This window comes from Ichthyophthirius multifiliis (genome assembly GCF_000220395.1).
Source record: "Ichthyophthirius multifiliis unplaced genomic scaffold scaff_1120509251172, whole genome shotgun sequence".
In the NCBI taxonomy this organism is placed as follows: Eukaryota; Ciliophora; class Oligohymenophorea; order Hymenostomatida; genus Ichthyophthirius; species Ichthyophthirius multifiliis.
Window position 1 is genome coordinate 7,089 of NW_004086135.1, and position 24,223 is coordinate 31,311.

The 24,223-nt window shown below is 16.0% G+C and overlaps 3 protein-coding genes across 3 annotated transcripts, besides 25 other annotated features; 2 read left to right on the forward strand and 1 right to left on the reverse strand. All coding sequences in view use genetic code 6, as the record gives it.

Moving 5' to 3' along the window:
* The first annotated feature begins 935 nt into the window (after nt 1–935).
* Nucleotides 936–1,004: a microsatellite.
* Nucleotides 951–998: a microsatellite.
* Nucleotides 1,005–3,455: 2,451 nt separating the features above from the next.
* IMG5_153610 (hypothetical protein) lies at nt 3,456–4,484 on the forward strand (the record flags this gene model as incomplete). Its single annotated transcript, XM_004030732.1, has 1 exon — nt 3,456–4,484. The coding sequence occupies one exon, from the start codon at nt 3,456–3,458 to the stop codon at nt 4,482–4,484; it is 1,029 nt and encodes a 342-aa protein (XP_004030780.1).
* A 1,278-nt stretch (nt 4,485–5,762) lies between these two features.
* Nucleotides 5,763–5,836: a microsatellite.
* Nucleotides 5,778–5,836: a microsatellite.
* A 172-nt stretch (nt 5,837–6,008) lies between these two features.
* Nucleotides 6,009–6,185: a microsatellite.
* Nucleotides 6,022–6,185: a microsatellite.
* Nucleotides 6,186–7,999: 1,814 nt separating this feature from the next.
* Nucleotides 8,000–8,053: a microsatellite.
* A 650-nt stretch (nt 8,054–8,703) lies between these two features.
* IMG5_153620 (hypothetical protein) lies at nt 8,704–10,371 on the reverse strand (the record flags this gene model as incomplete). The annotated part of the gene is made up of 3 exons (XM_004030733.1): nt 9,734–10,371; nt 8,843–8,860; nt 8,704–8,722 (listed from the first exon to the last, which is right to left on the reverse strand). Exons 1-3 carry the CDS (start codon nt 10,234–10,236, stop codon nt 8,704–8,706), a joined length of 540 nt encoding a protein of 179 aa, XP_004030781.1. The 5' UTR covers nt 10,237–10,371.
* Nucleotides 8,966–9,031: a microsatellite.
* Nucleotides 9,031–9,124: a microsatellite.
* Nucleotides 9,054–9,133: a microsatellite.
* A 2,823-nt stretch (nt 10,372–13,194) lies between the features above and the next one.
* Nucleotides 13,195–13,236: a microsatellite.
* Nucleotides 13,237–15,423: 2,187 nt separating this feature from the next.
* Nucleotides 15,424–15,487: a microsatellite.
* Nucleotides 15,488–16,078: 591 nt separating this feature from the next.
* Nucleotides 16,079–16,118: a microsatellite.
* A 1,023-nt stretch (nt 16,119–17,141) lies between these two features.
* Nucleotides 17,142–17,344: a microsatellite.
* Nucleotides 17,144–17,344: a microsatellite.
* Nucleotides 17,345–17,913: 569 nt separating this feature from the next.
* Nucleotides 17,914–17,938: a microsatellite.
* Nucleotides 17,939–18,027: 89 nt separating this feature from the next.
* Nucleotides 18,028–18,072: a microsatellite.
* A 452-nt stretch (nt 18,073–18,524) lies between these two features.
* IMG5_153630 (hypothetical protein) lies at nt 18,525–21,920 on the forward strand (the record flags this gene model as incomplete). Its single annotated transcript, XM_004030734.1, has 5 exons — nt 18,525–18,761; nt 19,468–19,502; nt 19,752–20,788; nt 20,841–21,267; nt 21,899–21,920. The coding sequence occupies 5 exons, from the start codon at nt 18,525–18,527 to the stop codon at nt 21,918–21,920; spliced, it is 1,758 nt and encodes a 585-aa protein (XP_004030782.1).
* Nucleotides 19,201–19,233: a microsatellite.
* Nucleotides 19,632–19,669: a microsatellite.
* Nucleotides 19,633–19,669: a microsatellite.
* Nucleotides 19,634–19,685: a microsatellite.
* Nucleotides 19,663–19,739: a microsatellite.
* Nucleotides 21,921–22,408: 488 nt separating the features above from the next.
* Nucleotides 22,409–22,472: a microsatellite.
* Nucleotides 22,426–22,473: a microsatellite.
* A 65-nt stretch (nt 22,474–22,538) lies between these two features.
* Nucleotides 22,539–22,579: a microsatellite.
* Nucleotides 22,580–24,223: the final 1,644 nt, after the last annotated feature.

Here is a 24,223-nt window from a genome sequence, read left to right on the forward strand (position 1 = left end):
CTTTTTAGTTGGTATATTTTTTTTAAAGAAAATCTTATATTATTAAATTTATTTAGGCTTAATAATTATCCTTAAATTAAATTAATTTTTGTTATGGTTTTAGTACCAGCAATTTTAAATTCTTTTTAGTTTTGGATGTAGGATAACTTTTTAAAGAAAAATAAATTTTCTACAATTGAAAAAGAATTTATTGTAAATGAAATGTATGAACAAGATGAAGAAATTTAATTAAAACAAATTAATGGTTTAACAAACTCAGTTAATGATTACAAATTAAGAGAGGACAATAAATAATATAAAAATTCTAATAATAAAGAGTTATAATTATCTTGATAAATATATCTAAATATAAATATAAATATTTTTAAATAAAAAAATTGTTTTTAAAATTAAATTTGGTTATATTTAATTTTATTAAAACATTATTTTTATAAAGTTAATATTATAATATAAAATTTAATTTTTTTTTTCTTTAAATAGAATTTTTATTTAATATAAATAAAAAAAAGAAATAAATTGCTTTTAGTTTAATATAAATAAAATAAAATAATTGCTTTTATTAAAATTAAAAATCTATTAATAAATTTAATTTGTAGACATAACAATAATAAAATTTAAATAAAATCAAAGAAATAAATGATTTTGCAATTTTTATATAAATCTTAAATATAAATTTAATAAAATAAAATATTTAAATATATCATATTTAATTTTAAAAATAACTATCATTATAATTTATTATTATCAAGTCTTACATTTAGATTAATTATTTATAATATAAAAAATAAAATTCATTCATTATTTTATAAACTATTAAATAAATTTAATAAGTTTTTTATATAAAAAACTAATTTATTATAAATACAATACATTAAAACTAGTACAAAAATAATATTAAAAACATATAAATAATAAAAATTCTTAGAAAAAAAAAAATATATATATATAACTATATTATAAATATATATATATTTATATTTATTATATTTATAAATTTAAATTTAAATTAAAATTAAAATATTTACTTAAACGTATAAATTTAAAATTATTATAAAATATTTTTATATAATAAAAAATATTTTTTAAAAAATATTAATAAATATATATAAAATATGAGAATGTTCATATAAATTTTATATAATATAAAATGTTAAATTAACATATAATTTTTTAAGAAAGCAATATTATCTTAAAAATCACATATTATATTGATCTAAAATAAATAAATTAATATTAATTAAATTATATTTATTGTAATTAAAAATATTTATATATAGTATGACATTTTTTTTGCATATTAAAAAATTCATATTATATAAAAAATAATTTAATGACTCTTTAAATTATTCTAATTACAGTGAATATCTAGAGAAAATTTGAAGCCCATAATTTAGAGAAATGTTTTAGCCGATAGACTTACTGAATTAAATCTTTAAAAATAAATCAATTTTTATAATCTAATTAGATAAATAATATTACTTACATTATATTTGAAAATATTCTATAAATATAATTTTTTAAAAAATACGATTAATTACATTAAAAAAATATTTAAAATAATTAAAAATTAATACAAAATAGCAAATATTAATATATTATTTAACTAACTGCATTAATATAAAACACAAATATAAATTTTTACAAATAAATATATATATAGTTACAAAATGAGTGTTTAATATATATATACGTTTAAAATGAACAAAAATTGAAAGAAAATAATTTAAATCTATATTAAAAATCAATAATTAATTTAAAAGTAATTATATTTTCAAAAATACAAAATATGCAAAAAGCAAAGACTATTTATAAAAATTAAGTAACAGGCAGGAGATATTTTTCTAATGGAAAGTCTTTGTATGCATATGTCTATGATTTTTATAAAGAAGAATGGATTTGTTATTAAAATTCCTTTATTATTATTTGATAACATAATAAGTTAAAATTACCAATATTAAGAATAATTAGAAGCAAAAAGAAATAATACGAAAATAAAAAATATATTAAAAAGTATGTAAAAATTTGCAACTTTTTTTCTTGAAATGCAGATAGCAGGCGATTAAAAATATATTACATTGTAAAAAAAAAAAATTATTATAAAACAAAATATAATATTATGCTCTGTTTAAAAACATTATAATGAATATAATATAGTTTAAAGTAGTTTTATAAATAAATATAAAAGTGATTTTTTTTAAGTGCCCTTCTATTACTTAAATTTAAATATCAAATATTCAAGAAAATAATGGATTTAATTAATATTGGTTAGGAGATTTATTTAATAAAAATAAATTACTTCACTTTTGGAAATTCAACATTTGCAAAAAAAAATGCGACTTAATCCATAAAAAAATCTTTAATTATTATTTAATAACCTAAAATTAATATGAGAAGTAAAAATGACAATAATAATTTTTATTTGCCTTATAAAAGCATTGATTTAATTAATATTAATATTTAAAATTTTACTGTATAAATAAGTAGTTAAATATAAATACAGATGAGTATAATTTAGAGTCCATTAATAATTTAAATAAAAATAAGTAAGAAAAATATTTTTAATTTTTTTCTATAAAATTAAAATAATAATTTTTTTTAATCTTTATATTCAAATAGGATGCTAACTTATTTTAATTCTATAATACCAAAAAATAAATTGATTAAAAATAATAAGGTCAAAAAATAATACACATTAATTATTTTGAAAAAAAAAGAATTAATAATTACTTATTTTAATTTGCTATGCAGATTAATTTAAATACAACATAAAAATTTTCATATTATAGAAAAATTCTAGTAAAATTTTTATTAAGAATCAGGGCAGCTTAAATCATGTGTAAGAAAGAATAGCGAATTAAGTCATAAATATTTTTTTTAAGTAAATATCTGAAGAATATGTTTATAATGTAAATTTAAATTATCTAAATAATTGGAAAAAATAATCTATGTATAATAATAAAAAAATAAGCAATATTAATAATATTGATGATATTTTATAATATTTAAATTAATAGAAAATATAGATTCAACCAAGAAAAAAGTACTATCTCATTTGCTTTAGAATTAAATAGAATAGGTAATCTGAATATCCAATATTTTTAAGAAAATTTATTAAAAATATGGAAAGTCTTTCTAATAAAATTAAATATAATTCGAACATTTAAAATCTGCTTTAGTAATAGTAAATGTAGAATAATATTTAACCATAAGGCGATATACTAAAAATAAATATAAGCAATATTTATAAAAAAACTAAATAATATTATTAAATCAAATTTGTTATTATATTAAAATAAAATTAAAATCATATATAAAAAATTAATTTAACTAATTATTATTCATACACGTTTATTTATATAAAAATAAAAAATCCTCTAAAAATAAAGATATTTAAATAAAAAATAATTATAATAATTTTTTTTAAAAAAAGGACACATTTATAAAATAAAATAAAAATGTTCGGAATAGGTGTAAAATCCAAATTAAAATCAATAGACATGTATAGAAAGTTGCCTACAGATTTAACAGAATCTACGGTATCTGGTGCTATGATTTCAATAGCAAGTTCTTTAATAATGCTAATATTATTCATAAGTGAGTTTAATGGATATTTAAGCATAACCGAAACCAGTGAAATGTATATAGATGAGAAACGCTATGACAAAATTCGTATAAATATAGATATAGATTATCCTAGATTACCTTGCGACGTAATATCATTAGATGTGGAAGATTTAAAAGGCACTCATTCATATTAATTAGAAGGCAATATTTAAATAACCAGAATATCAAATACAAATTAGTATTTTGATACTCAAAAATATGACGATTCCCATTCAGAAAATAACCAGGAATTCAGCGAAGCAAGGCTGAATAGATTAAAATCGGCTTTTTTGGATTAAGAAGGATGCAAAATATAAGGACATATTTTTGTTAATAAAGCACCTGGAAACTTCCATGTTTCAGCACATTCATTTGACCGAATTCTGCATTAAATAGCTTCTCATGTCAATATAAGTACTATTGATGTATCGCATATTATTAATCATATATCTTTTGGAGATGAAACAGATATTATAAGAATTAAAAGATAATTCAAGTCTTAGGGAATTTTAGATCCTTTGGATCGTACTAGAAAAATTAAAACTGAGGATTAAAAGAATATTAGTATTTCTTATTAATATTATATTAATGTGGTACATACCACTTATGTGAATATTCAAAAAAAAGAGTACAGTGTATATTAATTTACAGCTAATAATAATGAACTTTTAAGTGATAGATTACCTGCTTGCTTTTTTAGGTATGATTTATCACCTGTTATTGTTAGATTTAGTTAATCCAGAATGTCTTTTTTGCATTTTATTGTTTAGGTTTGCGCTATTATTGGAGGAGTATTTACTGTTGCAGGAATTATTGATTCTATTATTCATAAATCTGTTGTTCATATTCTTAAAAAAGCAGAAATGGGAAAACTATCTTGAACTATTTTTATATATATTTATATTATATGTTTTTTTTTTTTTAATTAATTGTTTTGATTTTTTAAAAATGCATATTTATATATTTTTTATTTAATTTTTTTTTGTATTTTAATTTTATTTAATTTTGCGAATATTTTTATTTATTTATTTAAAAGAAAAATATAATTTATCTTATCAACACATAAGAATACATTTAATATAATATATATATAAAATATCGAATGCAAAAAAACATATTGGACTAACCATTTTTATAATAACAAGCCTAATAAAGCATATTTAAAAATTTTTCAATAACATACCAAAAATATGATTAAAATGAACCAGTATCTTTATAATTAGATACAATAAATTAAATAATGAAAACAATACCCAAAAGTATATAATAAATATTAGAAAATATTACATTTAAAGACGAAAATAATTCAAACTAAGTAATAATAAAACCATCAATTAAAAATTAAAATGTAGATTCTTTTTTAAATAGCATTGAAGAAAATAACTTTTCATTCGAATTCCCACTTAATGCTTAGAGTAATTCACAAAATATAGTTACTTTAATAAATAATACTGCAAGTAGCTAAAATAGTGATAATTTTTATATAAAGAACTAAGCTTAAAAATATAATAATAGTAAAATTTAAATTAATAATAACATAGTTTAAAAGTAAAACTAAGAAAAAATAACAAATAAAATTTAAAAGCCTTAAATAATCTAGTAATAAAAAAAAGAAGAAGTGAAAAAAAATAATTATTATATTAACAGTTTATAACCAAAATTTTAGTAAATAAAAAGAAACACCTAATAAATTTAAAATTAAATAAATAATATAACAAAATTAAATGATTTTGATAAATTAAGTATCAAATAAACTTTGTCTAAAGAAAATTCTTAAGAAATTATAAGAAAAATCTATAAATCAATATCTCTATATTAAACTGAAAACCCTAAAAAAGTATTAATTACTAAAAACTAAAATTAGAAAAATAATACTTAAAAAAGATCGACTTAAAATTATATTTTGAAAAATAAAAATTTTTCTTAAAAAAATTATAATTATTTTAATAAATCTGTTGAAATATAAGAAAAAAATAATAATATTGAAAATAAAAATAGTCTAAAACATTATTTTTTTAAATATATAACGTAAATTTAATAATAAAAATAAAATAGTTTTACATTAAGTCCCTTTAATAAAAATAAAAAACTAAATTCGTCTCAAACAAGATTACTTTCCAAAAATTCTATTAATTAATACAAAGAACTATCATAAAAACAAATTAAATTATAAGAAAAATAAAAAATTGAAATAAAAAAAAATAAACAATTATATAACAATAAAACTAAAAAAATATTGACTGAATAAACAAATAGTTCTAATATAAATAACCAAAAAATAAAAATATTATCCAATTAAAAATAATATAATAATAAATAAACTTCGCAAACAAAAAAAATAATTTAAATAAAAAATAATCCAAACTAAAGTTTAGCAATAAGCAATATCGCCCAAAATTAATTTTATAAGAAAAGCTATAATTTAAATAATGCACATAATAAAAGTATTAATTTAAATAATATACATAATCAAAGTTTTAATTTCAATCATACGCATAATAGAAGTATTAAATTAGAAAATCAACTTAATAAAAGTTTTAATTAAATAAATACACATAAAAAAAATATAAATTTAAATAATAATTATTAATATTTACATAAAAGTGATAGCTTAAATTAATATTCTTAGGAAAAGTAAAATGGTTTTTACTAGACTAAAAAAATTCGAAAAAATAAAAAAATAATTTATTAAGAATAAGAGAATAATTTTAGATATTTAAAAAATTTGTAACTTTCAGTAAATGAAAAAGACGCATAAATTATTTAATTAAAAATGTAGGTTTAATAATTGTAATAGCATATAGATAAAAATCGTGTTTATTCAGTTACTTAAAAAGATAAACAGGGTAAATTGATGGCTAGTGAATAGAAAAGTTAATATGGAGATGAACTTTCAGAATAAAAATTTGGCGAAACTTAGAGTAAAGATGCTTAAGAAAAACTAAAATAATCATAATTTATTTCAAACGAAAGTAACAATAATTAAAGTTTTGAATAAATATTGTCTGTTCAACATGATTTGTCAGAAAACTAATAATTTAATAAATAATGCTTTTTTATAGAAAAATTATAAATTAATTCAAACCAAATTAAAATTTATAACAATTAAATTTGAAATAAAATTATTATCTAATTTTTTTTTTTTTTTTTTTAAATTTTATTATATTAAAATAAAAATTAATTATAAATTAAAGTTTAATTTTACAAAAAAAAAAAATGAATGAAATTTATTATTTATTTTTAGAAAGAATAGACGAAATTAAAAATTTTTAAGAAAATGTCAAACAAATTAATGATATTTCAATAGAATAAATAAAAAAAGATGAGCAATAAAGGGTTTAAAATGAAAATTGGTATTTCAGTCTTTTCAAAAAATTATAAATAACTTTAGAATATAAACAGTATCTATAATAATAAATCAAATTTAGTTTTCAAATATATTTTTTTTTTAAAAAAAAGAATTATTTATATAAAATCATTTTTAATTATGAAATATTTGCATCCATAATTTTATTATTTTTTTAAAAAATAAACTGTGGTTTATAATAATGATTTCGATATGGCTTATATAAATCTATACTAAGAATTTTTTAATATATTCGAAAGAAATTATGAACATAAATATTAATTAAGGAGAATAGTAAAAGAATAAAGTTAAAGAGTAAAATATAAACTATGTTAAATATATTAGAGCTTTTATTTTATTTTTAAAGGAAAATGTCGTTTTTGATTTATTATAATATTTAGTCAAATTTATAAGAAATTATTTCCGTAAACAAATAAATTTAATATAAAAAAGCAGATACAATTAATTAGTTAAAAAAAAGAGTTTATCATAACATCTAAACAGATGTAAAATTAAAAAAAAAACTAATATAAAAATTAATTAATTTATTTTCATTAGCTTAAACTATTGATTTTATTAAATTTACAAATTACAAAAGTTAGTACTTAAAAAAATTCATTTTAAATAAAAATAATACTCAATAAGACATTAATAAAAGTATTGAAAGTTCAATTTTTAATAAAACAGTTTAACAAACATTTTTAAATTTAAAAACTAATGAAAGTTAAACATATAAAATTAAAAAATAACAAAATGAAAAAAAGTAAATAGGAATAATAAATATTAATTAATTTAATATTATATTTTTTAGGATTTCGTAAAATAAACTTTTAAAAATGTTTAATGTAAAAAAAATATCAGAAAAGATCTCTTTTTAAGAATTTTTTCCTTAATTAATTAATGTATCTTATAATAAATATAATTTATGAATATATAAAAAATAGTTTTAAAAAAATAAAAGAACAATTCATATAGTTAAGCATACAAATCAGAATTTGTTTGATTTAATTTAGGATTTAGATTAATTTCATTTTTTTAAAATAAATTTTAAAATAAAATAAACTAAGCAATAAATAAAATAAATGAGAAATTAAATAGAATAAAATTTTATAAGAAATATTAGAGTATAAGAAACTTTATAAAAGTACTTTCTAAATACTTAATCAATAAAGAAAAAAATTAAACAATAAAATTAATAATAATAATTGAAATTATGTTAATAAACAATGCCTTTAATAAATGAAAAGTAGTAAATAATACCAAAAACAATATAGTCGGATATAATAAAAAAAGCTAGCTTTTCGTTAAATAATAATAAAAATATTTCAAAAATTACAAGAGAATAATAAATTTAAAATATCGATTAAAAATAAATTCCTTAATAAAAAAATATATCCTAAGTTCAAATTTTAAAAAAGTCATAAGAAAATAACTAATTTAAATAAATATATATTGGTTAAAAAAATAGATGCAATTCAGATTTACAAAGTACACGCACTAACTATTAATTATAAAATAAAATACCTTTAGAATAATATAGAAAAAGTTTTCATAATGTAGAAAACAAAATTCCTATAGGTATAAATATATTTAAAAATAATAATAAAGATAATATAAAAAAAGATAAAAATCAGCAAAATATAAACCTTTTAAAATTAAAAAAATAAAAAGAATAACAATTTTAAAAAAAATCGCAAATAATACCTAATAACTTTAAATTTTTTTTAAATTAAAAAATTTTTAATAAAATGAATTCAGAATAATAAAGAAATTCTAACATAATATAATAAGAAAATTAAAATTTATAAAGCAATGCTTTTAATAATAGTACAGTAATATTAATAAATAATAATATAAAATTAATTTCTTTTGCAAATAGTTTATACTAGTTACCTAAATTGGATTAATAACCTAAAATTTAATAATAATAAAAAAAAGCTTCAAATATAAATATACAATAAAATATTTTTAAAAAATTATATAAAATCAAATATAAATAACTTGTTTTAAAATAATAAAATTAATGAAAAAAAATTAAAAAAGTAATAATTAAAATAAAAAAAAAATTGAATAAAAAAAAAATATATGTAAATAAATATAAATGTATATATATATATATATTATACATATATATATGTAAATTTATATTTTATCAATATATATTTTTATATATATTTATCATATTTGTGTATAAAATAAATACAAATATAATTCAAATATATTATTCAGAGTAACTTTTTTTTAATCTAATTATAAGAATTTTATAAAAACTATGCCAACTTAGAATTGTTTTTTTTATTTGGAGTCTATGAAGTAGCAATAATTAAACTTTACATCTACTCGGGTGTATAATCTTACTTCCAATTAGCTGAAGACCCTCTAGCTTAGTCATATTTTTTTCCAAATTCTTTAAAAATACTCGAAAGAGTTAATTATTCGACTGCAAAATATCCGAAAATTTCTAAATGATTTTAACTTTATTATTAAATTTTTACTTATTTTCCGACTTCTTGCAAATCTTTAGCCCAATCAGGTACTTGTTTATTATTACAATAAAGGATTTATCTTTATTTTTTATTATTTAGTTTATGTGGACTTTCCAAAAGCAAATTAGCTTTCATTGTATTATAAAAGTTAACTGAATGACCCGCCGCACTTTACATATTACTATTATATCCAAAAGTATTAAATGAACAATTACTTGAATTTTATTAAGAAAGAGTTAAATTATTTAAAAGCTATATATTTCTATTATTCATCATAAAATTATTATTAGAATCTTACCAGACAAACTAAGGAGAACCAAAATTTGAACTTTCATTAGAAGAATAATCAGTAATTTAATATTACTATTCATCTTCTTCTTCATTATTTGAATTTCTTAATTCAGGAGATTTTTTTTCAAATTCATTTTTTAGTTCATCAGAGTCAATAGCAGTAATGTTTTTTTTGCATATATCATCTATATTTATCTAATCAATTTCTTTTTTCATTTTTTCGAATTCTTTTTCTTATTCTGATTTATTTTTTACTTTCATTCCGGAAATTTTTTCCATAAAAGAACTCTTTTTCATTGATGCCTTGTGATTTTTTATTTCTTGGAAATCTTAAGATAATATACTTGAAACTTAAGTTTCTTAATTTGAATCTGTTTCGGCTATCATTTTTTAAGGTTCGAATTTTTTTGGAGATAATTTGGGTCTATGCTTCTTATTTTTTATATTTTCTTTTTGAGGATAATTAAGTACTTTAATTCGATTTTTTTGATAAAAATATAACTTTGACATTTGGTTTATATGATTTTCGGTCAATAGTAATTTTGTTTGGATAAATCGGTCGTATAAAATTGATATTTGCTCAGTTGAATAATCTATTTTGGAACCAAACGTGTATATAAGATTTTTTATATCTAATGTTTCTTCAATCATTTTTTTAATTTTATTTTATATTTTTTTGAAATTGAAATATTTAAAAATTAAATTTTTTTTGAATAAATTAATTTATTTTAAAATAAAAATTGGCTCAAAATTAGAAAAGCACTAATTATTTAAAAAAGTATATGATTTATAATAATTTTGCTTAAAAAATATTTTTTAATAATAAATATAAAAAAATTAATTATATAATTTAAATCATTATTATTATACAAAAAAGTGATTATCTAAACTTTATTATTTATTCTTTTCTTTTTTTTACGAAAAATTATCATTTTTTGGTATATTTGGTATATTTTATAATAAAGCTTAACCTTTTAAATTTTAGAGAACTTTTTTATTATTGTTTTTATCTTATAAGATATCTAAAAAAATATGTTTATTAGTAATTGCAGCTTAAGCAAGTTTTTAATTAAGTGTAACAAGTTTTTTTTATTATGAATAATATTAACATTTTTTAAATTTATAGGTTATAATTTTAAATTATTTTTATTAATTTTAATGAACTCTTTAAATTCCGAACTTTTTAATTCATTTTAAGGAAGCCAAAAATTATTTTAATTTCTTTTTATTTTTTTTAAATAAAATATTTTATTTATAATATATCAAATATTTAAATATATTTTTTTGTTACTTTTCTTATATGTTTTACTATTACTAAAGTTCTTCAATTTTTATCAAAAAATTAGCTTTTTCTTTTTATAATTATTCAATTTATTTATTCAAATTTCTTTAAGGATAAAAAAATTATTTTATATAATAAAAAATATAGTTATTTTTATAAAAACTTTATATGTTCATCTTATTAATATAAACTAGATTAGTCTAAATTTTTTAATAAATTTATATTTTTTTCATTTTCTTCTTTTAGAATATAAAAATCTTCCAAACATTTCAAAATATAATCATTCTTTTCATCTTTTGATATCTTTATATTTAATATTTTATTTTTATTTTTTTTTTTAATAATTTAAAATTAAATATATTTTAAAGTTAACTTAAAAAAAATATAACATTTTCCAAATAAGTGAAGTTATTCTTGTTTTATTCTTTATTAATTTCATCTATTTTTGTGTGAATTTAATTTAATTAATTATAAATATCATTGTCCTTATTATCAGAAATCATTTTATTTTTAACTTATTGAATAGAGATATCTAAATTATTAATTCTTTAATTAATGTTTTGTAATTAAGATTCATTTAATGTATTTTATTATAAAGATTCAGATTATATTCGTTTTTCTTTTTATATTTCTTATTATTCTTTTGCGTTATATTTCTGTATATCTTAATTTAAAACTAAGTTTTTATTAACATTTTCAAAATCTTGATTAATCTAAAATTATTATTATTATTTTTGCCTCATTTTTTTTTTAATTAAATAAAATAACTTATAAATTAAATAACAAAATAATAGTAATAATTTTAATTATATTTTTATAATGATATTTTAATAAAATAAGAAAAAAAAAAAAAAAACACTTTTAAGTAAATAAAATTGTGATAATAAATTGGTATTATAAATATAATATATTAAATTAATTTAAATTGATTATTTTAAAATATTATTCAAAATATAAAAATTAAAGACTAATTTAAATGTTAAATTAAAATAAAACTAAATATATTTTATTAAGTTCTAAATGAAATAAACATTCATATCGTAATCTTTATAAATTATTTTAAATAATAATTTCGAAATAAGTTTATTTTAATAAAAAAAAACTCTTATAAGTTTAAATATTCTAATATAAAAAATTATTCTTTTAATTTTCTTTTGAATAATACTTGTTTTCATATATTGTTATATAAAATCTATATTTTTTTTTAAAAAAAAAAATTATCTTTTATTAGTTTTAAAAATCAACATTAATTTATTATTTATTTTAATTGAATAATATTAATTTGAATATTTAATTATTTTTATTTTATATTTTATAATTAAGAACAAAAATTATTATGTAACAATAATTTCTGAAAAATATTAATAGAAAAGTAAATATTATCAATTTTATTTGCATAATTTATTTTAAAAGATTGAATTTTAAGGAGGAGAAGCTATTTAAATATCAGGAATTGATTAAAACTAATTAAAAAATAAAATTAATTCAAATTTTTATAATGTAATTATTATTTTATTAAAAAAAAAAATATGTATATTTATCTAATTATTAATCTTTAATTTAAAAAAAAAGGTTTATAACTTACTTCCTTTTACTGGAATTAAATTCTATTCAAGAAAACCAATTACAATTCATTTAATATTGACTTTATTTTTTATTTTTCTAAATGATTATTAAATATATTCATTAAATTAGTAAACCAAAATATATTTTCATTTTAAATAAAACAAAATAAACAAGTTTTTATATATATAAATTTAATAAAGATAATATTTAGTTTTTCTATATATTTTCCAACTATTTTATCTCATTTTATCTTTTTAATTCTTGAGTTAATATTAGAGTTTAAAAGATCATAAATTGATAACTATATTAATAACCAATAAACTTACATTTTTCGAAAAATATAAAAATAATTATAAAATATTTAAAATTAAGAAATAGATTTGACTTATCAAATATTGTGGAAAAACATAGAAGTTTAATATAATTTTTTTACACAAATAATTTTTTTTTTTCATAAATCTTATATTTTAAAAGGTTGGTGATATAATTATATTATAAAGAAATCAAGAATCGCCTTGTGAAATTCTAATTCTAGATTGTTCGGGATAACATTGCAAAATTGATACACATTTAATTAATGAAAACACTTATTATTAGACTCTAATTCCATTAAAACAAACTTAATGTAAAGATAAAATTATTTAATTAAAATAAAAAATATTAAAAAAAGCAAATAAAAATGCTTAAGGCAAAGGAGATTAATTCGAATTTCGTAAAATGTTAAAAGGGACACTAGAATATAATAGAATAAATTATGATATTAAAGGATATATAAAATTATCAAAAGATCCTTTAACAGAACTATTTACAAATAATAATGTAATTCCAAGAGGTGCAATTTTAAAGTAAGAATGGATCTTTGGAATCGCTTTATATACAGGAATGGAATGTAAAATAATGAATAATACACTAAATCCTGAAAATAAATAAACATAATCTCTTTTTATTAATAAAATTAATTTTTTTTGCTTTTCTAATTATTTTTTAATTATTCCAATTATAATCTAAGAATTAGTAATGTAAAGTACATAGTATTGTTATTTATATTAAGGAAAAGATAATAAATATAGTTTTTAGCCCATATTAATATTAATTCTTGATATTTTACCTTTATTTCCTATTATTATTTATATTTTTTTAGATTTGTCTATTCTTTTAGAACTTTTTTTACAAAATTAGGATTTTTTAAAACCAAAAAAATAAAGTTAATAAAATAATAGATAAAGCATTAATTTTATAAAAAAATAATCGAAAAATTAAAAAGATTATTAAATTTTAAATAAATATATTCAGAAAATAAACTATGTCCGAATTTCAATATTCAAAAAAATATTTTAATTGCCGATTTATAAGTAATAACTCACGCATTTTTCGGAAAAATAAATTCGAAAGATACTTAATATGATATAGATAATTTAGTAGTAGGGGAAGATATTTATTTTTTTAAATAAAATTTACAAAAAGATTATTTATCAAAATTATTTTAAAAAAATTTACAATAGAAATAAGAAGAATATTGTTAATTTGATTTCATAAACTACAATTAAATAAAAGAGGACAATAAATTAAAGATAAATATTGAAAAAACTGATATTAACGATATTAACTATAATAAAGATACTAATTATTTTTAAACTTATAATAAAACTAATATATAAGAAAATAACAATATAAATAATAATTAAACCTAAATTAAATTTCCAAATAATATTTTATCTTAATATTTTAGTCCCTCTAACCGATTTTAACATCAAAACTCATTCTTAAATTTATAAGAAGAAAGCAATAAATAATAAAATTTAATTAGAAGTAATAAACTTAAAAATAAGTAATTTACATTAAATATTAATTCTTTATATATTAATATTGATGGAACAGAAAGTTCTATGTAAAGAAAAAATAGATCCAAACTAAAATCTAATATATTCACATTTTCACCCAACAGTTCTATTTAAGAAATTAATAAAAGTAATGTACCAAATTCAAATATAAATTATAATAACTTAAAATAAAAACGTAAAAAAACAATAGTATAAAAGTAAATAAATGACATATAAGGAATTTCAAATATATCTTAAAGTAAGTTTATTACAACTCAATTTTAACAAAACTATTAAAACTATTAAGTAAAAAATAAATATATAATATATATAAAATGTAAGTTATAATATTTACATAGAATAATTTTTAGAACACCGAAATAAATTTTGTCGAAAATTTATTGAATTCTTAAAAAAAAGAGTAAATCGAAAAAGCTTTAAAATGTATGGTTTTATGTCATAAAACCATTACAAAACTAGACATAAATTAAAAAATCATTAATAAATATAATGTATAATATAGATGAAGAAGTAATACTTGATTTTGCTTAGAATTTTTAATACAAATTTAAATGCAAATCATGGAATTTTAATAATGATACATAAAAACTAGCCTAAGAATATATAATTTAAATATAAAAAGAAATATAAGTGCATTAAATATTAGCTCAAAATAGAAATAAAGAACGCCTTAGTATACTTCTTTAAGCTGAAAACGGATGTTCTGAATTAATTATTAGAGAAGATGTAAAATTTGTCCCAATTTATATAGATTATTGTAAAGAATGGCTTGCTTAAATAATAAATCTAAATAATAAAGCTGGAATAAGATCAATATTATATACAACGCGTAATCTTGACTAATAATAAACACAAGAATTCTTATAATAATATGACAAGGCAATTAAAAATATCCATTAAAATAATTTGACTAATGAATAAGTATTCAATAAATTTGAAGAATAATACAATTAAAGTGAATTTGTATGCCTCATAGGAATAAAAGAAATAATAAATGTACCTTTTAAAATATATATAAATATATATATATATATAATATATATATATATATATATATATATATATAATATATTAAAGTATGATTTAGTAAACTTAATAGAAATGTTTGAGAAAATAAAATAAAATCATGGATGTTTACAGGAGAGTAATACACAAAGGCAATTCCTCATGCATATTAATCATAGATAATAAAAACAGATGAAAGCTATGAAAGCATATATTTTGAAAGTGAAGAATATGATGAAATTAAATATATTATTAAATATAATCTTGAAAAATTAAAAACCGGATTAATTGGGGAAGAAAGGAATAAAAATTCGGCCTTTTTAAACATAAAAACATAATAATTATAAAGAAAATAATCTAGAATTATAAATCTAAATAACGCTCTTGAATAATAAATCTAATTTCAAATTATTATTAAAGGAGATACACTGAATTTTATTTTGAAAGATACACATTATCTAAGAAGTCATTTTTTGTTTTTGACACATTTTTGTAAAACTTTTATAGCTTACGAAGCTGATTCGGAATAAATAGAATAACTAATAAGAGCTTTAAAATCTTAAAGTGCATAAAATAAATTTCTTACAATTTCTAATGATGTAATAGTTTCAAATTTATCTCATATTTCTATATAAATTTAAGGCATTAATAATTTTAAATATATATATATATATATATATATATATATATATATATATTTATTTATTTATTTAAAATAGATAAACATTTTGTTAATTAAAAATCAGGAGATATTTACGTTTAGAATTATAAAGAAATTTTCAAATTAATATTTATCCATAGTAGAAGATAAGCAGATGTTTTGAATATTTTTATAAACTTTTTATTTCATAGATAATTGTTGATTTATTTCGTTAACATTTTAATGAAACATTTTTATTGTAATTAAGATTCTTTCATATAAAATATCGAAATTCTAATATATAATTATTTATAAACAATTCTTTTATTTATACCTATATTTATTGATTATTTCAATCCAAAAAATCCTGAATAGTTAGGTAAAAAAAAATTTTTATAAAAAAAAATTAAAATATAGATTGCGATTAAGATTACTATTTTTTTAAACAATATGGAATTTAATATTAAACTTCGATTTATTTTAAACCATAACATAACATATATATTTATTCAAGGTTATTCTTACTTTCAATAATGCAAGCAATATTAATATTTTTTACTTTTAATAAACAAATTTTATTTCTCATTAATAAGGAAAATAAATAAGTTTAGAGATAATAAATTTGATTAGGTATTTTACTGCATCTTTTGCAAGTTAATATTATTATGTAAGATTATAATAAAAAAGCACAATAAAAGAGATGTTATATTATTTGTTTGTCTTTATTTTTAGTTTTATTATCTATTTAATTTCAAAATAAGACATATTTATAGTTCTAATAGAATTTAAAGAACTGTTTTCTTTTCCTTTATTTATATTTGTATTATTTTCTTATTTGATTTTAACAGTAATCATTTTTGATTTTATAAATATATTTCTTTAATTAACTCCTATATTGTTCTTTAAAAGCAATATTTTAGTAAGAAAAATATTAGATGAATATAAAAATAAATATAAAGATTTTTAATAATTTAGATTTTAAAATAAAAAAAATAATTACCATCTATAATTAATAAATATAATTAGATAATATTTTAAAGAAAAAACAGAAATTGATGATATTATATAATAGAGTAAAAATTATATATATATTTATATATATTTATATATATATATATATATATATATATCTATATATATCTATATATATTTATATATATTAAAAAATATATATATATATACTTTTATGTATCTATATACATCTATATATATATATATACATCTATATATATCTATATATATCGATTTATATCTATATATAGCTATATCTATATATATCTATATTTTTAATTAGTGATGAATATTAATTTTGAAAGCTCATCTTCACAAATGAATAAATATTCTTTAAAATTTATAAATAAAGAATTTGAAAATAAATATAATAGAAAAAGTATCTTATTATCTTTACCTTTTGATAGATATATTCTATATTTTACATTTATTACATTTGACATTTCATTTTTCATTATGTTATTTCTCGAAGATGATTATAATTAAATTGGTTTTAAATTTGTTATTTATTTGTCAATCAGTACTTTAATAATAATATGTGTATTACTAAGAAATTCTAATTTTTTCGAATCTTATTATTTAGTTTTTAATTATTTTATATTTACATTAAGAATTGCATAAGTATCATTTCTTTTAACTTAGACTACTATATAATTATAAATGGGAATTGTAATTATATTCGTTTACTTGTTTTATTTTATGAATAATATAAGATTCGAGCTCTAAATAATTACTTATTTTTCAATGCTAATATTTAATAGTATAACGTAAAAAAAATATTTTAATTAATAAAAAAATAATATTTATATAAAATAAAATAATTAAAAAAAGATTGATATATAAAATAATTATGAGAAATAATTATGATTCTAAAGAAATATTAATATTTTATATATTAAATATATTCTCATGTACTATGTTAATAATTACTTTTATGTTTTACATTAAATATTAAGTAAAAAAAAAAACAAATAATAAAATAAAATAAATAAAAAAGTAAACGATATATGATAGATTAAGTTATTTATCTGAATACAAACTAATAACATAAATGAACAAATTCAACGAAGTTTTATCTATTCTCCTTCCAAAATTTATTATCTAAATAATCTCTAGCGATTAATAAAATTCAATAAAAATCGAAAATTAAGTTTGTATTATATTTTGTGATATTTATAATTTCGATGAAATTATATAAAAAGAAAAACTTGAAGTAATAAAAATATTAGATAAATTATATAGAGTCTTTGATATTTTATGTAATTTAAATTCTCTTTAAAAAATAGAAACAGTCGGTAAAACCTACATGGCCTGTGGCGGAATCATTTAAAATTAAATAAATAAAAATTCAGCAATTGAAAATAATTCTGTAAAATGTGTAATTAATTTTGCTTTTTAAATTCTTTAATATACTTCTACAATAAATTTTGGAAAAGAAAAATAAAAAATTATCATGAAGTTAGGAATACATTTTGGATATGTAATAGCAGGTGTAATAGGTTATCACAAACCATAATTTTCCTTAATTGGAGATACTGTAAATACTGCAAGTAGGGTTTGTAGTACTTCAGAACCTGGAAATGTAACTATTTCTTAATCCGCATTTACAAAAGTTAAAAATTGTAAAGATATTATGTTTACAAGAAGAATTATAGAAGCTAAAGGAAAAGGAAATTTGGTCACTTATCAGGTACAAAAAAAAAAAAATTAAATTAAGATTTGTTTTAATAATAATAATTATAATAAATTTGTAAAAATATTAATATAAATAATGAAAATGAAAAAGATTATGATAAAAAATAATTTTCAAACTAATAAAACAATTAGAAAAAAAAAAAAATAATAAAAATGAACTCAAATTCGCCATAATAAATATAAAAGGAGTATTTTAAATCTTTATTTTATAATATGGAAAATTAATACAAAAATAAATTATCTATATAAAAACCTTAATTTAATAAATTTAAATAAATAATTTAAGATAATTCTCAATCAAAATCTGAAACGAGTTAAAAATCTAAAGACGAAATATAAACTCATAACTATGAAAGTCCTACTATAGTTATTAGAAGTTCACATACTAAGTATGGTAAAGATTAATTTAAATATCAATAATAAATAAGAAAAAGTATAAAAAGAATATATAAAAATGATATATATAATAAAAATGTTGCTAAAAATAATTTAGATGATATCTAAAAAATAAAAAAAAACTGTTCAAATAAAAACTAATAAATAAAAAAAAACAATATTTAAGATGAATAAAAAAAAGGATTAAATAAATAAAATATTTTTAGTAAATATCTGGATTATAAATTATTTATAAAATAATAAAAAGTAAAAAATAATAAATTTAAACAAAATTAAGAAGAAAGAGTAAATGAATACTAAATTAGATCAAAAACGATTTCTAAAGAGTAATCGAAGCAAAGTAATAATTATATAAAGTTTTATATTAATTATATATCATAGATAAAGATATTTAATAAATTACAGATTCAAATCATAATATTTCATAACTAACATTAAATACAACAAACAAGTAATTTTAAATATAAAAAAAAAAAAATATAAAAAAAATATAAAAAAAAATATAAATATATATAAATATATATATATATAAATATATATATATATATATATGTATATATGTATATATATATTATATCTTTTATTAAAGGAAGAATTCTAATTTAGGTTAATAATAAATTCTTCATGTTTATCACTATTAAGAAATAAATTAAAATATTGTTGTATAACACATTTAAAATTTTTAAAAACCAATTAAACTTTAAACATAAAAACTTAATTAGCTATTTGAACTTGAATTTAATAGTTTTACTAAAAATTAAAATGAATAATATAATTTATATTTTAAAGACATAATATTTTTTTCTAATTAATTAAAAAAATAAGATATAATTGAAGAATTTTTTTAAAACTAAATATATGAGTCATAAACAAGGCAACCTATTGAATATTAAATGTGGTTTATATATCAATGTATAAAAGTAATTTCCTTTCTAGTAGTAAATATAAAATTAATAAAATTATTTATATAAGTAATGATAATAAAATGTTTTCTTTTACTATGTCATCTAATTGTATTAATTAAATATAAACAAATATTATAGATAAATTCTTTAAAAAAAACCAAGTTATTAATTTATAGTTTCTATATTTTTTAACAATTTATATTTCTATTCGAAACATTTTGCATAGATTTTTCCTAATACAAATTTTCATCTACATTTCAAAAATTAGACTCTTATTTTACTTTTGTGATTTATTCTTAATTCTATACCCAATATTTTATTGAAAAAGTAATAATTTTCCTCATTATAATTCTCTTAGAGATAATTATATGCCTCCTAAAGGCAGAGTATTATAATTTAATTTAATTTTTAACCATCTCTATATCAGGCGCTGTTTATCATTTAATAATGCATTATTTAATTATATAATTTAAAATCAAATGTTTTAATGATTTTAGAAATTTGGATTTTAAAAAACATTTATATAAACGTTTTTTAGTTAATCTACTCCCGTCTCATTTAATGGATTAGTTTTTATTATAATAGAATGAATAATAAATCTAATTGAGTGATGTTTTGGAAAAAACGACTCTTCTATTCGCTGATATAGCTGGATTTACAAAATATTGTTCAGGCTAGGATCCTGAAAAAGTCCTTCATATGTTATAAAATATATTTGTTAGTAATCTTAAAATTGTTTTTTTATATATATTTATTGAATTATTTTTTTATAGAATTTGATAAATAATGCATAAATCATGATGTTTATAAAGTCTATACAATAGGAGATTGTTATGTTGTCATGGGAACAATAAATGCAAAGAAACGCTAGTATGAAGTTGAGGCTAAAAATGTTATTAATATGGCTTTTTCAATGATAAAAATTATATAGATCGCCTAAAAAGAAGGTTTTCCAGATATTGATATGAGAATAGGAATCCATACAGGAAATGTAATAGGAGGAGTAATAGGAACAGATATTGTTAGGTATGATATATATGGAGCAGATGTTTTAATTGCAAATAAAATGGAGTCTAATGGGGAAAAGGGTAAAGTTATGATAAGTGAAGCTACATATTAATTAGTTTATGAGTCTTTTGAAAATATATATTAATTTATTGAAAGAAAGGAAAAAGTAGAAATAAAAGCACCTTTAGATAGGTAGATAATTGCTTATTTTGTAAGTCCTATTTAGTCTAGTGTTTTGGATATTAATAATTAGTAAAATAATAATTAAATAGAAAAATAATAATATTAATAAATTGATGAAGTCTTAAGATAAAATTAAAATTAGTGAAATATTAAATTAAAATATAAATTATATACATATATTTGGATTATTTAAAAATTTACCTAATTAAATATACATAAAGTGCTTTTTTTTATATATATATATATAAGAATTTTCAGATATTTTATATATAAATATAAATTATATTACTTTATTAAATTTTTACTTTTTTATTTATATAATATTATTAATAAAGAAATTAAAACTTTAAAAAAAAAAATATTAAAATGGGATAAAATTGTTAATCATGTTATTATAATAGAAAAAAATAACAGAACAATATCATTTTTGATGTGCATAAAAATGGTTTAGCAATAGCTTTTTAATCATTAATAGAAAAAAACTGTTAAGGAATTCGTAGTAAACTAAAAGAATTAGAAATAATTTCCCAAAACTATTCTTTTAATCATCCTTGTTGTTATTTTGACCCAAATTATTTATAATAAGCACATAGTCTTATTGAATTTCAAACTACAGGATCTAATTATAATATGTATACAGGTTTAGCGAATGCTTTTTTTGAAGAATTGTAATATTTAACAGAAGAATAAATTATTTAAAATAGTGATTAATACGAAGTTATTGTTTTAATTATTTTTGGATAACAAATACACCCGTTTACAATAAAAAAAAAAAAAAATGGATACATTATACATGATGTTTTTTAATGTTCAGATAAAAATAAATCATATAAGGGCTTGAATTGTAAAGAAATATATATTGATTCATAAACAAAATTTGAATAGTATATGAATATTATAGGAACACATTATTTTCAACTTTATCTGAATATTACAAATCATAAAGTTTAATTAATTGCGTTTTAAAAAATAAACTTTAAAAGTTAAAGCTATCTTTAAGAAAGCTTTAGAAGTTTAAATACATCATATATTTAATGAGTTTTATAATAAATAAAATTATATAATTAATATTAAAAATATTTAAGTATTGTAATTTTAGTTTTTTTGTTTATAATACTGAATACTGAAGTTTTAATAAGTAAAGTAATGAATAAATAAATATTTATTTATATAAATATATATATATATATATATATATTATATATATATATATATTTAGTTATAATAAAATGGAATATATTTTTATTTTATAAATTTTTTTTTTGATTAATATATATTTATTATAATTATTTATAAATTTTAAATTATTTTATAATTATTTGTTTTTTTTTATTATAGGAAATAATTTTATTTCTATATATTTTATAATTATTAAAAATATATTTAATATAAAGAAAAATCTTAATAATTTTTTATAGTACAAATTAAATAATTAATTTATATAATTACATTGATTTTTATCTCTTAAAATAATATATCTTAATATTTAATTTTTAAATTTCAAAATATTTTATTTTTGAAACTAATTATTATTTATATTTATATTTATATTTGTCAATTTTGTTTTTTAATTAATATAATATAAATAAAACATATAAATACATTTTTTTATAGATAAAATATATAAGAAAATAAATATGGGAAATAATTAAGCAAAAAAATAAAACAAATAAAGAAGCCAAACTCCTACTATTGAAAAAACCAATAATTTCGACTTAACTCCAAAACAAGTCGGAAACGGAAACTAGTAACCCTTGGTTAGACTATTAAAAAATGAAGTTTAAAACTTTAAAACTTAATAAAATGAAAATTCATAATAAACAAATACAAATTAATATTTATAAAATGCACTATAATATAATGAATAAAATTAAAATTAAACCAAGACTTCATAATCTTAATAATTACAATATAATCAAAGTCAAATTAACCAATAATAATAACAAAATAATTAGCAAATAAACTAAAATTAGCCTAAATTATCAGTAACTTCAAATGATTTATTCCATCAAAACTAAGCTTAAAATAATAAACAATAGGAAAGTTTAAAAAAGTAAAGTAGTAATAATTTAAAATTAAGTAGATATAAAGATATAATATAAATATAATAAGTATAATAATCATAAAATTAATTTAATAATTATGTAAATAATAGCAGAATATAAAAACAAAAAAATACTTAATAATCGCTTATTTAATAATAAAGTTAATAAAAAAGCATTAGATAATAAAAACATAATGATAATACTGTTTTTAAAAGTCATGATCAATTAATAATTCCAACAAATAAAAAAGTATAAGACTCTATCAATAATAAATTGATATAAATCAAAAAAACATTAGAATTTTCAAATGATTATAAGCAGTTTTGTAATTTAATTTATAATAATTCTGAATCATTTGCTTAATTGAGTAATTTTATAATAAACCAAAACGTAATTCAAGATATTTCAAATGAACAACCCGAATAGTAATAATTAAATAGACTCACATTTGGAAAAAATTAAAATAATTTAGGACTTCTTAAAAAACTTATTGCAATAAATTAAATAGAAGATTCATGTATTCCAAAAATAGACTTTATATTTATTTCATAAAATATAAATTTCAAAAAAACATCTATAAGGAGTACTAGTAATATCAAAAGTAGTATAAAGGAAGCAAATAAATATTAAATTTTAATAAATTAAATTCCATAATAAAGTGAAAATATTAATAGTTAAAATATACTTGCTTCTAATTTATATAAAAGTAATAATAATAGTCAACCTAATTTTCATAACACATCACCTTTATAGACTAAAAATAGTCATTTTTTTAAATCTTAATATAATTATTAAATTGTAGAAAAACCAGAATAAAATTAATAAACTTAAAGTTTTTAATAATATTATTAATAATCTTCAAATTTATTAAAAAGTTAATCTCCTTAAAAATCAATTAAAATTAATAATTCAGAAGATTA